The following is a 15,245-nucleotide window of genomic DNA, read 5'->3' on the forward strand; positions in this document are numbered from 1 at the left end:
TCCGGTGAGCTTTCTTGCTCTGTTTTCGAGCTGCAGTCTGTTTTGATTAGCCTACTTTTATACTCCGTATCTTTTGTTCCGTAGATCCTATTTAGGAAATTCTTTTTGCATCGGGTAGCTTACATTTTTCTCTATAAATTAGACCTCATTAGAAGCCCCGTCTCTATCATCTTGAGCATTGCATCGTCGTTCCAAATCGGTATTCCCAGTAGTCTGTTTTAGATTAGATACCTTTCGACGTTCTTGTTGAGTAGATTGTAGACCCGTTTAGGTTGGAAGCTTCTGTAGTTTGACGAGTAGGTCTTGTGTTACACCCTGTTAATTTTGTGCATCTTTTTTTAGATTTAGATAATGAACTAAAAGTTTGTCAAAACTAGCTACCTGTTAAAAAGAACTTTTAAGACACCGGTTTAGTCTAGCCAGCATCGTTATTGATTAGACACTTTGTAGAGCTTAATGTTTAAAATCTATAAATTTCTTTTGGTTTATTATTTCTGTAATGTAAACATTGGTTAAAACTCTACACCTCAGAACACTTTTCACGTAACATGTAATTAGATTACACTACTAGATTAATAATTGAAAACTGTATTCACAGAACCCTGTTTTTGATTAGCTACTTTCGTAGGCTTGTATCTTTTGTTTCGTAGCTCCGTTTTAGATGACAGTTTATGTGTTATAAGCCTTAAATTACGTTATTAGTTTCAGTACCTTCCGTACCGTTAGTTCCGACGTGTTTCGACAGTCCCCTTCCCGTTAGATTCGCTATCTGCTATCAGCTTGTAGGTTATCATTTGTCTCCACTTGGTTCCAAATCTTGTCCCTAGCCTTAGATCTGTGCTTGCGGTTGGATTAGTATTAGTTGTGCCTTGTTAGCTGCTTTTCTAAATTTAAGTTTTTGTAATTCTTATCCGGCTCTTATTGGAGTTATAATTTGGAGTTGTTGAACAAGTTATTCATTGTTGCTTTCGTTCTTCGCGATAGATTATCCCGAGTGTGAGTGCGAAGAGTGCCAGGGAAATTCTGATCGTTACAGCAACTCAGGCTCAGGCAAGTGGATACCTTTGATCATCTAGAATCCTATAATTTTTGCATATGCTACTTTGTTTACAAGTTGTAGGCATGCATGTGTAGGTTTATATTGTTATGAAGTATTTATAAAATGCGTTTGCAATTTATTAGCTATGTCCTAAGTAGTATGCCTATAGGTTATAGTCATGCCACCAATTACCCTAAGTTATTACTTGTATGATTTTACAAAGTGCTTGCTACATTATTGTACCGGGAGGGACCCAAAACTATTTTCAAAGTATTAAGTGCTTAGAATCGAGTCGTATGTGTTTGGAAAAATGTTTTCAAAACAAAACCTCAAAATGTTTTCAACTGGGCGGAGTGGTATGTTTGAGACCATTATTGGTTGTCGACAAGGGCAGCATCCAATTCGGCTCTGTAGATGCTCAGGATTTTCAGTGGGGACCGCCGTCCAGAATCTAAAAGTTTAATTCTTTCCAATGGAACCCAAAAGCTTACCTGTACAACCACCTGCTATTATGGCTCTGGCTTAGTCGAGTAACTAGCGGAAAACCCTTACTTGGGTATCGTCATCCGGAGAGGGGCCAATGTGCTCATATGGGACGGGCGGTGCCAGGATTAAGTATAGGGGGCTTCTAGTGAAAGACTTCGTCACAATCTTTACCTGTTGCGCACGCTTGTCATTAGGCAACACTTTGGACTGATTGTGTCTGGTGGGTAAAGTGTACAAACCTCTCGAGAGTGTCAATCTAATCGATTAGCCATGCCCTTGGTTACGGGCGACCTTTGAGCTACTAAGTTTGGTTAAGAGGAGATCTTCTAGTTTTGTTTTCAAAAACCAAAAACTGTTTTGTCTCGATGGAAGCATCCACAGAATGAGTATCTACTCGATGGATCCCAAAGAATGGGTCAGGGAAATCAAGGGTTGCTATGTGAGTGTCAGTTTGACCAAGAATACATAGTTAGGCCGTGGAGATTCCATAGAAAGGCCATATCTACTTTTCAAAACTATTTTCTATGAAATTCTAGATTTAGAGTTTTGCAAAGAAAAGCTATTATGAGTATTTCAAAATGAAACTTGCTGTTTTGGCAAAAGAACCATAGAAGCCACTTAGGAACTATCCAACAAGCATGTACTTGCATTTCTCCTAACCTCACAGGTATTTACTTGCGAGTACATTCAATGTACTTATCTGCACCTATCATGTGCAGAGAGTGATAATTAAAGAAAGGAGGTACGCACGGTCGCGAGTCTACATTCAACTTGCCTGTGGCATGGATGGAAGCTCATTTATATTCATTTGATATTTTAGACTTTTGTTGTGTAATAATACTCTGGATTGTTATCTTTTATACGTTGTAATAAAGACATGAATTATGATATTTCATCGTGAACTGTGTGTACTAGCATTGATCCAGGGACTAGTACTATAAACAGAGTGATTCCATGACCTTAATGGTCTGGGTCGCCACGCCTTAACTTCCCATGATTAAGGGGAGGTTATGGCGGAAATCTCGCATCTACTACTCAACCCGTAACGGTGGGGTCCTTGGGACGGCAGGGAGACGCGGGCCCGAGGCGGCTTAGGACCCACGCGTCGATTAAGGGCGTAGCCCGGCAACTGACCTAGGAGGAGTCCGCTCGGAAACAGGCGTTGCTTGCCAACGCCCGGGGGCTACTATCGCACCCGTGGCACCCAGGGTACCACCCCTGCACGACGCAGTATACGAGCCGCTTCCCGGGACAGCCACTATTACCTAACTTGACAGGGAACCCCCTCCCCGTCGGTTCATTAAATGCGCCGTGCGCTTCACTCCTTGTCCTGACGAACCCTGCGCGCTGGGCGCCCGCCGCGCGCCCACGTGGCGCCGCAGTCCTGCTTACTCGGCCCCGCCCTCGCAGCGGAAACCTGCGCCCAAGAGCGCCCCTCCCGGCAAGTCCCTTCCCGGGAGGTGCCCAGGCGGGAATTCTCCCCCGAAGCCCCGCTAGCCCTGCCGGGCTGGTAGCTTGCCCGGCGGCTTGTATACTGCCGCTTGGGGCGTGACCCTCCCGGGAAGGAGGCCTGTATACTGCGTCGTGCAGCGGTGGCACCCCGGGTGCCACTGGTGCGACAGTAGCCCCCGGGCGTGGGCCGGCAACACCTGTTCCCCGGCGAACCCTTCCCTGGCCGGTTGCCGGGCTACGCCCCAACTGACGCGTGGGTCCCGACTTGTCTCGGGCCCGTGTCTCTTGGTCTTCCAGTGACCCCGCCGTTACGGGCGAAGAGGTGGGTGCGAGATTTCCGCCGTAACCTCCCCCTTAAACAGGGAAGTTAAGGCCATTTACCGCATTATCCCCACGATCTGTAGTTATCCCAGCGCACCTGCTGGGTGCGGAAATGGCCGTTACCGAACGGCGGAGTGTTATAAAGCATCACTGCTGCGCTGAGGGGTAAACAGTTAGCCCCCCAGCCTTCTTCCTCCATCTTTTCGCATCTTGCGTCCGAGAACCGTGCCAATCTCCCACCCACGCTCCCATGGGTCCCCCCACAACCAGGATTGGGAAGGAGGCGAAGCCCTCGAAGAGCAAGAGCGCGGCGGCTGCCAAGGCCGCCGAAGAGAAAGAGCTAAAGAAGCAGGAGATGCGGGCCACGCTTTCCTTCTTCCGGCCCGGCTACAACGGCATGGCGCTAGGCAAGCTCCAGTACGCCGTCGCCTCGGACTTCAACGAGCACGGGAGGACCCGGATCTTCCCCGCCGGCGCCGACGTCCCGTCCACCGACTTCCGGATGTTCGCGCGCTTCATACTCACCGGGTTGGTGCCGCCGTTCTTCCTGTTCCTCCATGCGCTCATGGAGTTGTACCAGCCACGGGTGGCACAGCTCCACCCCATGTCCCTCTACCTCCTTGCCATCTTCTCCTTCCTCTGCGAGGGATTCGTCGGAGTGATGCCATCGGTGGCATTGTTCCGGCACTACTTCTACCCCCGCATCAAGAACAAGAAAGCGATGTTGTCGGGGGTGGTGTTCCGTGCCCGCGACCGGATGAAGTCAGAGTTCATCGTCCGGTCGGAGAAGAAGATCGAGAAGGAGTGGTGCGCGGACTGGTGCTGGGTCCGTGTGGACGAGCCTGACAAGTTCATCTTCCCGCCCACCGAGTTGCCGGTGGAGGCCCCCGGCTGGCGGGACCGGTACCACCGTGACGCCGACCTCCTCCCCATCGTGGAGAAGATCAAGGCCCTTCGGCTATCCGGGCTCTCTGATCTTGACGTGGCGCGGGTCTACATGACCCGGCGCACCGCGCCGCTTCAGCGGCGTTCCCTCCCGGCGTGGGCTTACACGAAGGCCGGAGATAGGATGCGCCTCCGCGAGGAGGGCATGGACAAGGAGTCGCTCCAGGTGTGGGTGAGGGGGATTTCCAGCGAGGATGCCCCCTTCGCGAAGTTGCCGCCGGGGGTCTTCGCCCTCCACGCCGGCGTCCCCGACTTGAGCAGCATCATCGGCTCCTTCCCACCCTGCAACGAGTGGGGGCTGATGGACGATTCCCCCACTCTGTCCCTACGCTCCCCTCTGCCCGCACCCCGCAGGAAGCAGGCACAAGAGGGGAGCGGGAGCGAGTCGGAGGCCGGCCAGTCCCACGACTCGTCCTCCGACGACGAGGCGGCGTCCGCCGGCACCTCAGGGTCGACCACCCCCGCAGCCGTCACCGGAGCCACGACAACTCCTTCGATGGTTCCCGCGGCACCCCGAGCCGCGGCACCCCCACGGGCACCCACGGCCCCACCCGCGCGGGGGATCTTCCGGTGCTTCGCGCTCCGGCGCAACCCCCCGAAGGCCGATTCGTTGGCAAGCGCTGGCAAGAAGGGGAGGGACGATTCTCCGCCTGCCGCGCCGAGCAAGAAGGCGCTCACGGATGCCGGCAGCGGCTCCGACCCGGCCGACACAGGGGCCAGCGGCGCCGCCCCCACATCTGTCGGCGACCCAGCCCTGATGGAGGTGGCGCCGGCAACAGGTACAACACCCTCCCGCTTCCTTACCTGCATTTTCATTTGCCAGTTAATCCTGCTACTGTACCTTCTTTTTCCACAGGCGACGCTCCGCTTGCAACAGACCCCCCGGCGACACCTGCCGAGATGGAGGAGGAGGGGGAGACTCCTCCTGCAAGCCCAGTGGCCCACAAGGCACTCATCCAGAGCCCCCGCGTCTGCCTCCGGGCAACTCATTTAGCTTTCCGATTCTCACCCTTCCCGCTGTGCTGCGGTGATTGACCTCAACTCCGACGACGAGGTCACGGGGATGGCGGAGGAGCCGAAGGCAGCCCCCGCACCAAGCCTTGCAGCACCGGCCGCGGCGGCCGCGGCGACCACCGCCGCCACCAGAACGACGTCCCTCGACGTGCCAGTGGCCGCAGACTACGCCGGCGCGAATTCTTCTGCTACCCAGCAGGAGGCGGTCCCGGCCCGGGGCGCGGCAACCCCACCAGCCCCGCAGCCCCCAGGCGCGGGTGAGGAGGAGGTTGTGGAGGAGGAGCAGCCGCATGCTCCACCGCAAGCAGACGACCCCCCGCCCAGCCATACGGTGGCAGCGGGGGCTTCGTCGTCGTCGGCCGCCACCTTAATCACCGACCTCGGTACCTTTGCCGGGGTGGCTTGGAATCCCATCACCCGGGATCCGAGCGTCTTCGACCGGGGGCACCGGTTCCTTGACGCTGTCAAGGACCAGCAGCTGGCCTTCGTTACCTCCTTCAACGAGGTAAGGGAGCACCATGCAATCGCCAAGAGCCAGCTCGGCGAGGTGCGGCTGGCCGTGGAGAAGGAGCGGCAGGAGATCTCCCGGTTGCGGGAGGAGACGCGCCTAGCCAGGGAGGAGGAGCGCCTTGCCCGGGAAGCCTTGGAGGAGGCCGCCACACCGGTTGTCCCCGAAGAGGAGCTCTACCGGCGACTGGAGGCTCGGTGCGTCGAGCTCCAAGAAGCCCTGGATTCGCTGGTGGAGGCTCAGGTGGAAGCCAAGAAGGACCACGTGGAGGTGCTCGCCGCGGCTTAGGCTTGGATCGACGAGAAGTGCGAGCTGATCAGCAACTACCTCGGCGAGATCCAAGGCCTGCGCGTCAAGCTGGAGGTGCAGACCAAGGCCACCGAAAGTGCGCTGACCGCGGCAGCCCGGCACGAGATCCAGCTCAACGCCGCCAAGGACAAGGCGGCCCGGCTCGAAACCGAGCCGGCCGCTGTCCCAGAGGAGTTCACCAAGGCCGGTGAGGACAAATGCCGCACAGGCCGCGGAGCTTGCGTCGCTGGCGGGCCACCTCTGCAAGGCCAAGAAGGCCACGCTCGACGCCCGGCTCCACCACGCCACGCTGATCGGGCAGCAGCAGCTGGAGACTGAGAAGCTGCCTCAAGATCGCCCAAGCGCTGCGCGACCTGCTGCCTCGGTTCGAGCTGCGGGCCGCAGAGGGGGATGGCACGGACGTCTCCACGCTGATCCCGTTCTTCTTTGACTTGGTGGGGAAGTTCGCGATGCTCGACGTCTGGATCTCCAAGTTCGGCGCCGACGAGGTTGCCAACTGCGCCTGGGAGGTTGCCGAGACGATCCTTCCGAGGGTGCACCTCCGACACCTGGAGTTCCCCTTTGAGACGCGGCTGGACGCTTGGTCGGACAGCGAGGACGAACCCACTCACACACAGGCGGTGAGTGGGTTTGTCGACGAGGTGGTCGAGCGGATGCAGCGGAAGCCGGACCCCGAGCCGTCCCCGGAGCCCCCGGCGGAGGACGCCGGCACCTCGCTGCCGCCGCCCCCTGCCGGCCCTTGCCGTTTCCTTGTGTTATCTTCTTTTGTTTTCGTTCCCTGCAAGTGTGGCGCTTGGTGCCGTTTGAACAATTATTGTTTTATTAGTTCATGTACTCGTTTGCTACTTTCGTTAATCCAATTTTTTAGATCTGCTTGATCCTTGTTCCTTGTTCCCGGGGTTGCCTGGCAGGGTGGATCCCTTCACCCTTGTGTGCTATGCTTTGTGTTGCCGGGGACTCGCACGCCACACACTTAACCGGACCAAGGACCCAGGACGGACCCGCAGTGCCGACTTGGGGCCAAGTAGGAGCGGCAAGCCACTCCGCTTGCGGGATAACTACTCCCCTGCATGCCCTCCCGGGACGGACCCGGAAGCCGCACGGGGAGCGCACTCCCCCCGCAAGCACCCTTCTAACACCCCGGCCACACGCAGGTTTCGGGGCCACACCTAGCGAGGCAGCGTTCAGTTACGTTTAGTTTCAGAGAGTCTATCATTCAGGTTCAAGCACTTAGCTTTTCGTTTGGTCCCGTGCTCGATATGCTTGCCGGAGGGGTGTGCCTGGAACGCCGCCCTTGAGAGAGCCTGTTTGAGGGATGAGGCAGGAACGTTGCGGTAGGATCGCCGCCGGCGACAAGCGCCGATTACGATGCTACCGCCGCGTCTCCGCAGCAACCCTCGCTTTCGGAAGAGCCCTTGCCTTCGGAGGAACCTGTTCCGAGGGGTGCGGTAGGGATGCCGTGACTTCCTCGCCACCACGGGCGGACGCGGGTGGCGAAGACATCACGGCGTCCCCGCGGCAGCCCTCGCTGCTTGGGGAGATACCTTTTGGAGGGGTGCGGCAGGGACACTACGGCAGTGCACCCGTCGGCGCTGAGTGCTGATGGCATGCACCACCATAGTGTCTCCGCGGCAACCCTCGCTCCTTGCGGAGATACCCTCTGGAGGGATGCGGCAGGGGCATTGTGGCAGTGCACCCGTCGGTGCTGAGCGCTGATGGCATGCACCACCACAGTGTCTCCGCGGCAACCCTCGCCTCGGAGCGGCTCGCTAGAGGAGGTGTCGCAAGGACACGGCGGCAGTGCACCCGCCGGCGTCGAGCGCGGGTGGGATGCACCACCCCCGTCTCTCTGCGGCACCCCTCGGAGTGGGCTCGGTAGAGCGATGCGACAAGGGCGGGATGGCAGTGCACCCGTCGGCGCTGGGCGCGGATGGCATGCAACACCATCGCACCTCTGCGGCACTGCTTGCCTTCGCAGCCTCTACCTTGGCTTCGCTCTGAGCCGTTACATGGCCGGGACGCCCCTTTTATAGGCGCGGGGGAGGGGCTTGCCACCAGGCGTGCCGGGTCACCCCAGCACCCGTGGCGCCCTGCCCCTTGAAGTGCGGTACGGTTTTTGCCACTCTGCATGCCAGGTCGCTGCGGCACACGTGGCGGCTTCCTCCTGAATCAGGGGCCTCGAAGTGCGGCGAGTCCCACGTGATGAGGTCACTCCACACCACAAGGCGCCGCTACACGCCACGGCCCGTGGGCGCTCCACGAGCATTACAGTGCGCAAGATTCCACCTTTTTACCCTGCACATTAGATTCTTACCAAGCCCGACATGCTGCAATTTTTTTTTCTAAATTCACGAAAACATAGAGCAGTATGGATAACTCTCCTGCCACCCAGCCCCCGGGTACAGAAGGGTCGATGCCAAACTTGGATGTGAGCACTTTTATTTCCCAGACGCAGCGACTGCGTGATGCACGTTGCGGGAGGCCCGGCAACTCCATGCCCCATCTCGGAGTGATCCGGCAACGGGTTTACGTTTTCGAGGCTCCGGCAGCCCCCTGCTCACAACCAAGTATGGAAAGAGACTTCTGTGCACCTAGAGCAGGAGACAGAAGGAGGAGGAACATGCAAATAAACGAGTCAATCTTGAAATTCAGGAAACAACACTTATCTTTATTAGCAGTAACTAGTGGTTTACAAATGGGGGTTACCTGGCTACACTAGTTCGAGAGGTATGCATCGGCGGCATCACCTGAGGGTCGGGCTCCGCTGCTTCACGGGTAGAACTTGCGCAAGTGCTCAATATTGCAGCTATTTTGCACCGGCAAGCCTTCTTTGGTTTCCAGCCGGACAGCCCCCAGCCCGGTCACCTGCACTACCCAGAAGGGGCCCTCCCATTTCGGAGTCAACTTGTTCCCGGCCTTCGTTCCTTGTATCCGGCGCAGGACAAGGTCTCCGTTCTTGAGCCCCCGGGGATGGACTCGCCTGTCGTGATAACAACGGAGTCCCTGCTGGTAGCGCGCGGCTCGCACAGCAGCCCGGCATCGAAGCTCTTCGATTAAGTTCAGATCGTCAACCCTTTGCTCATGTTGGCTGGACTCGCCGTATGCATGTACCCGGGGAAATCCGTGCTTGAGCTCGACGGGCAGCACCGCTTCTGCCCCGTAGACAAGGAGTTTCGCCCGTTGCCCGGCTAGGTGTGGTCCTGATTGACCACAGCACGGGCTGGAGTTCTTCGACCCAGTGCTTCTCGTGGCCTTTGAGCTTGTCAAAGGTTCGTGTCTTGAGCCCCCGCAGCACTTCCGCATTGGCTCGGTCTGCCTGCCCGTTACTCCTTGGGTGAGCAACAGACGCGAAGTGTATCTTGGTGCCCATGCCCTCGCAGTAGGCCTGGAACACTGCACTCGTGAATTGCGTGCCGTTGTCGGTGATGATGCCGTTAGGCACACCTAACCGGCACACAATGCTCTTGAAGAACTTGATGGCCGCTTGGGCGGTCACCTTCCGCACTGGTTCCACTTCCACCCACTTGGAGAACTTGTCGATGGCCACGAGCAGGTACTCGTAGCCGCCAACCGCTCTCGGCAGCTTGCCGACGATATCCAGCTCCCAGACCGCGAACGGCCAGGAGGATGGAATGACTTGCAGGGCCTGCGCCGGCTGGTTGCTCTTCTTCGCGTGGAACTGGCACGCCTCACACGTCTTTACCAGCTGCTCCGCGTCGGCCAGGGCCATGGGCTAGTAGAAACCGTGCCGAAACGCCTTGCCGGCCAGCGCCCGGGAGGCCACATGGTGGGAGCATGTGCCTCGATGTATCTCCTCCAACAGTGCGCGCCCTTCGTCTTGGGGCACGCAGAGGAGCTTGACTCCATTTGCACGCCTGCGGTAGAGATTCCCGTCTACCTCGGCGTACATTTTGGCTTGCCGGGCCACTCGTTCTGCGGCGACGTCGTCTTCCGGGAGGGCCTCTCCCTTCAGGTAACGGGCGATTTCCACCGCCCAGGGAGGGGTCTCCCTGCCAACGCATGCCGCTACGTCAGCAGCATGGACCTCCGCTGTTGCGGGGTTTCCTTCGGTTGCCGGAGGGGCTTCCCCGGCGACTGGCTTTGGGGCGACCGAAGGTGCCGCCTGCTTGTGGCAGACTAACCCCGTCGGAGGCTTCCGACGTTCTGCTGCCATCTTGGACAGCTCGTCAGCCGCGAAGTTGTCCTTCCGCTTGACGTGCTCGAATCACAAACTCTTGAACTTGCGTTCTAGCTTGCGGAGTTCCTCCACGTACGGTGCCATCTGCGGGCAGTCGTAGTCCTTGTTGACCTGGTTGATCACGAGCTGAGAGTCCCCGCGAACGACCAGGCGCTTGATGTCCAGGGCGATTGCTGCCCGCAACCCGGCGAGCAAACCCTCGTAGTCTGCCGTGTTGTTAGTGGAGTTCAGGAAATCGAGTTGGATAGCAAACCTCAACTGATCCCCCGTAGGTGACTCGATGACGACCCCAGCACCGGCTCCCTGAAGGATGAACGCGTCGTCGAAGTACAGGACCCAGTGGCCTTCGTCCAGCTTGCCTGGCAGGCTGGTTTCCGGCTCCTCCTCTTCTACACCCGTCGACGTCCACTCCGCGACGAAGTCCGCCAGGGCCGCACTCTTGATGCTCTTGGAGTTGGTGAAGTGCAGATCGAACTCTGACAGCTCCATCCTCCACTCGGCCACCCTCCCAGTGGCTTCACAGTTGGTGAGGGCTCGCTCAAGGCAGAACCCCGACACCACCGTGACGCGGTGCGCCTGGAAGTAGTGGCGCAGCTTATGGGACGCGAGCAGAATCCCCAGCAGGAGCTTCTGCACCTGCGGGTACCTCGCATGGGCGTCGCGGAGCACGGTGCTGACGAAGTACACCGGGTGCTGCACGAGCCGCTTGCGCGGTGCCGACGCTGCCGGCTCGGGGGTGGTCCCTGGGTCTGCGGCGGTTGCCGGGGGCCGTTCATCCACCTGCCCCGCATGCTCAGTCCCTGGAACGTCTTCATCCCTCTCGGCAACTAGCACCGAGCAGACCACCTGGTCAGTCGCCGCTAGGTAGAGTAGCAGCGGCTCGCCCGGCTTGGGGGCGACGAGGACGGGCGATGACTTCAGGTATTGCTTGAGATCCGGGAACGCCGTCTCGGCCTCGGGGGTCCAATCAATCGGACCCTTCTTCTTCATCACCTTGAAGAAAGGTAGGGCGTGTTCGCTCAACCTTGAGATGAAGTGTCGTCGCGCGGGGCTCCAACACCGGGGATGCGCGGGCACCCCCTTTTTAGGTTCGGCAGTGGGCTACGGAGATCGCTCCGGCGATCGCCGGCGGGACCGATGCAAAGCGTAAAAACCTACCAAGAACGCATGCACAAACTTTTTACCTAGGTTCGGGCCACCTTACGGTGTAAAACCCTACGTCCTGCTTGTCTGAGCTTGTATTACTGTGAAATCGGCTGTTTACAGGTTGCCGGGCATGGGTTCCTGGGTAGTCTCCTTTTTTTGGCTAAGTGCTCCTTGCCACTCTGGGTCACTACCGGTGGTGAACTGCTTGTTGGTTGAACGAGCGAACTGACGAACCGAAGGAAGAACCGCTCAGTCCGTCCGTGTGTGCGCGTGTGTGTGTACTGGACCAACCCTTTGACCGTTGGCGGGGGGTCCTCCTTTTATAGCCAAGGGGATAGCACAGGTGCCACGGTGCATGGTTTACAAGTGGCGAGCAAGGAGCTTGGGCAGCTCCTCCTCGGTGCGCTGGCATGCATGCATGAGCTCTAAACCCGCATCTAGGGGTCTAAGGCCTAAGAACTAGCCCTGGGCAGCCACTGTTTGCCCGACTAGACGAATAACGCCCCTCCTGTCGGCTCATTAAATGCGTCATGCGCCTCACTCCTTGTTCTGACAAAACTGCACCCTGGGCGCCCGCCGTGTGCCCACGTGGCGCTGCTGCTCGGCCCCGCCCTCGCGACGGAAACCTGCGCCCGGGAACTCCTCCTCCCAGCAATTGACTTCCCGGGAGGTGCCCAGGCGGGATTACTCCCCGAAGCCCCGCTAGCTCTGCCGGGCTGGTAGCTTGCCGGGCAGCTTACACGTTGCCGCCCGTGATGAGATCCTTCTGGGAATCCGGTGAGGCGACCCACGCGTCGTGCGCTGGTGGCACCCGGGGTGCCACTGGTGCGACAGTAGCCCCCGGGCGTGGGCCGGCAACATCTGTTCCGGGACGAACCATTCCCTGGTCGGTTGCTGGGCTACGCCCCAACCGACGCGTGGGTCCCGACTCGCGTCGGGCCCGCATCCCTTCGCCGCCCCAAGGGCTCCGCCGTTACGGACGGAGTAGTGGGTGCGAGATTTCCGCTGTAACCTCCCCCTTAAACAGGGAAGTTAAGGGCACTCTTCGCATTATCCGTTTGATTGGTAATTATCCCAGCGCACCCATAGCGTGCGGAACCTGCCATTACCAAATGGCAAAGTGCTATAAAGCTTTTCTTTGCTGTGCTGAGGGGTAAACACTTAGCCCCCCAGCCTTCTTCCTCCAGCTTTCGCATCTTGCGCCCAAGATCCTTGCTAGCTTCCGCCCACGCTCCCATGGGTCCCCCTACCACCAGGAAAGGAAAGGAGGCGAAGCCCTCGAAGGGCAAGAGCACGGCAGCCTCCAAGGCCGCCGGAGAGAAGGAGTTGAAGAAGCAAGAGATGCGGGCCACGCTCGCCTTCTTCCGGCCCGGCTACAATGGCGAGGCGGTGGGCAAGCTTCAGCACGCCGTCGCCTCGGATTTCAATGAGCACGGGAGGACCCTGCTCTTTCCTGCCGGAGCCAACGTCGGGTCCACCGACTTCCGGGTGTTCGTGCGCTTCATACTCGCTGGGATGGTGCCACCGTTCTCTCGCTTCCTCCATGCGCTCATGGAGTCGTACCAGCTGCCGGTGGCACAGCTTCACCCCATGTCCCTCTACCTCCTCGCCATCTTCTCCTTCTTCTGCGAGGGATTCGTCGGGGTGATGCCGTTGGTGGCATTGTTCCGGCACTACTTCTATCCCCGCATCGACAACAAGAACGCGATGTCGTCGGGGGTGGTATTTCGTGCCCGCGACCTGATGAAGTCAGAGTTCATTGTCTGGTCGGAGAAGAAGATTGAGAAGGAGTGGCGCTCGGATTGGTGCTGGGTCCGAGTGGATGAGCCAGAGGAGTTCATCTTCTCGCCCACCGAGTTGCCGGTGGAGGCCCCCGGCTGGCGGGACCGGTATCACCACGACGCCGACCTCCTCCCTATCGTGGAGAAGATCAAGGCCCTTCGGGTTGCCGGGCTCTCAGATCTTGACGTGGCACGGGTCTTGATCACCCGGCGCACCGTGCCGCTTCAGCGCCGTTCCCTCCCCGCGTGGGCGTACACGGGGGCCGGAGACAGGACGCGCCTCCGGGAGGAGGGCATGGATAGGGAGTCGCTCCAGGTGTGGGTGAGGGGGGATCTCCAGCGAGGACGTTCCCATCACAAAGTTTCCGCCGGGGATTTTCGCCCTCAACGCCAACGTCCCCAGACTGAGCAGCATCATCGGCTCCTTCCCACCCTGCAACGAGTGGGGGCTGATGGACGACTCCCCCACCCGGACCCCGAGTGCTCCCCCACCCGCACCTCGCGAGAAGCAGGTGTTCAAGGGGAGTGGGGGCGAGTCGGAAGTCAGCTGGCCCTCCCTTCCGTCCTCAGACGACGAGGCGGGTCAGCCGGCAGCGACCCGGGTAGTCGTCTCCGTCGACGACGAAGAGGAGGACAGCGACAACGCGCGCCTAATAGTGCGCAAATCAAGGGCGCACGCAGCGGCCGCGGCGGCATCTGCCCCTCGTCGGCGGCCGCTCCGGCAGCGGCCGCCGGCACCTTAGCGGTGACTGCTCCCGTAGCGGTTGATGGAGCCACGGCGGTGACCGCCCTGGCAGCGACCGCCAACGACCCAGTGGGGACCCCCCCAGCAGCAGCCACCGGAACCGCGGCGGCAACCACACCCGCGACGGCCGCCGGAGCCGAGGCGACCCCTTCGACGGCTCCTGCGGTGTCCCAGGGCGTGGCGCCCCATGGGCACCCACGGTCCTGCCCGCTCCGGCGCAACCCCCCGAAGACCGATTCGTCGGCGAGCCCCGGCAAGAGGGGAAGAAACGATCCCCCGCCTGCCATGCCGAGCAAGAAGGCACGCACGGATGCCGGCGGCGGTGCCGACCCGGCCGACTCGGGGGTCTGTGGCGCCGCTATCGCTCCCGTCGGCGACCCCACCCCGATGGAGATGGCGCCGGCAACATGTACTGCTCTTTCTTGCCTCCTTACGTGCATTTTCATTTGTCAATTAACCCCGCAACTGTACCTTCGCTTTTCGCAGGCGACGCCCCGCCCGCAGCCAGCCTTTCGGAGATTCTTACCAGGACGACGGAGGAGGGGGAGGCTTCCCCCGCAAGCCCAGTGGCCCCGCAACGTAACCATTCTGAGCCCCCGCGTCTGCCTCAGAGTAACTCGTTTTCCTTCCAGCTTCTCATCCTTCTCACTGTTGCAGGCTCAAGTGCGCCCGCTCCAGATGCGGGCGCGACGGCGGTTGATCTTGGCTCCAACGCCGAGATCACGGGGATGGCAGAGGAGCCGGAGGCAGTCCCCACGCCAGGCCCTGATGTGCCGGCCGCCGCGGCAACGGCAACCCCCGCCGCCACCGGGACGGCGTCCGGCGACGCACCAGCGGCAACGGGCACCGCTGGCGCGGACTCTTCTGCCGCCTAGCAGAGAGCGGTCCCTGCCGGGGGCGCGGCATCCTCACCGGCCCTGCAGTCGCGGGGCGCGGGTCAGGAGGAGGTTGTGGAGAGGAGGCAACCAGATGCTCCGTCGCAAGTGGACGATCCCCCGCCCAGCGATATGGTGGCGGCGGGGGCTTCGTCGTCATCAGCCGCCTCCTTCAACACTGACCTCGGCACGCTTGCCGGGATGGCTTGGAACTCCATCACCTGGGATCTGAGTGTCTTCGACCGGGGGCACCGGTTCCTTGATGCCCTCAAGGACTAGCAGCTGGCCTTCGTCACCTCTTTCAACGAGGTGAGAGAGCACCACGTGACCGCCAAGAGCCAACTTGGCGAGCTGCGGCTGGCCGTGGAGAAGGAGCGGCAGGAGCTCTCCCGGCTGCGGGAGGAGACGCACCTTGCCAGGAAGGAG

At 59.6% G+C, this 15,245-nt stretch overlaps 1 protein-coding gene across 1 annotated transcript; it reads left to right on the forward strand.

The window, feature by feature from the left end:
• Window positions 1–5,306: 5,306 nt before the first annotated feature.
• On the forward strand, window positions 5,307–14,819 carry LOC112271666 (angiomotin-like). The gene is made up of 3 exons (XM_024461407.1): window positions 5,307–5,588; window positions 6,054–6,261; window positions 14,602–14,819. Exons 1-3 carry the CDS (start codon window positions 5,307–5,309, stop codon window positions 14,817–14,819), a joined length of 708 nt encoding a protein of 235 aa, XP_024317175.1.
• Window positions 14,820–15,245: the final 426 nt, after the last annotated feature.

Source organism: Brachypodium distachyon, chromosome 3, assembly GCF_000005505.3.
Source record: "Brachypodium distachyon strain Bd21 chromosome 3, Brachypodium_distachyon_v3.0, whole genome shotgun sequence".
Classification (NCBI taxonomy): domain Eukaryota; kingdom Viridiplantae; phylum Streptophyta; class Magnoliopsida; order Poales; family Poaceae; genus Brachypodium; species Brachypodium distachyon.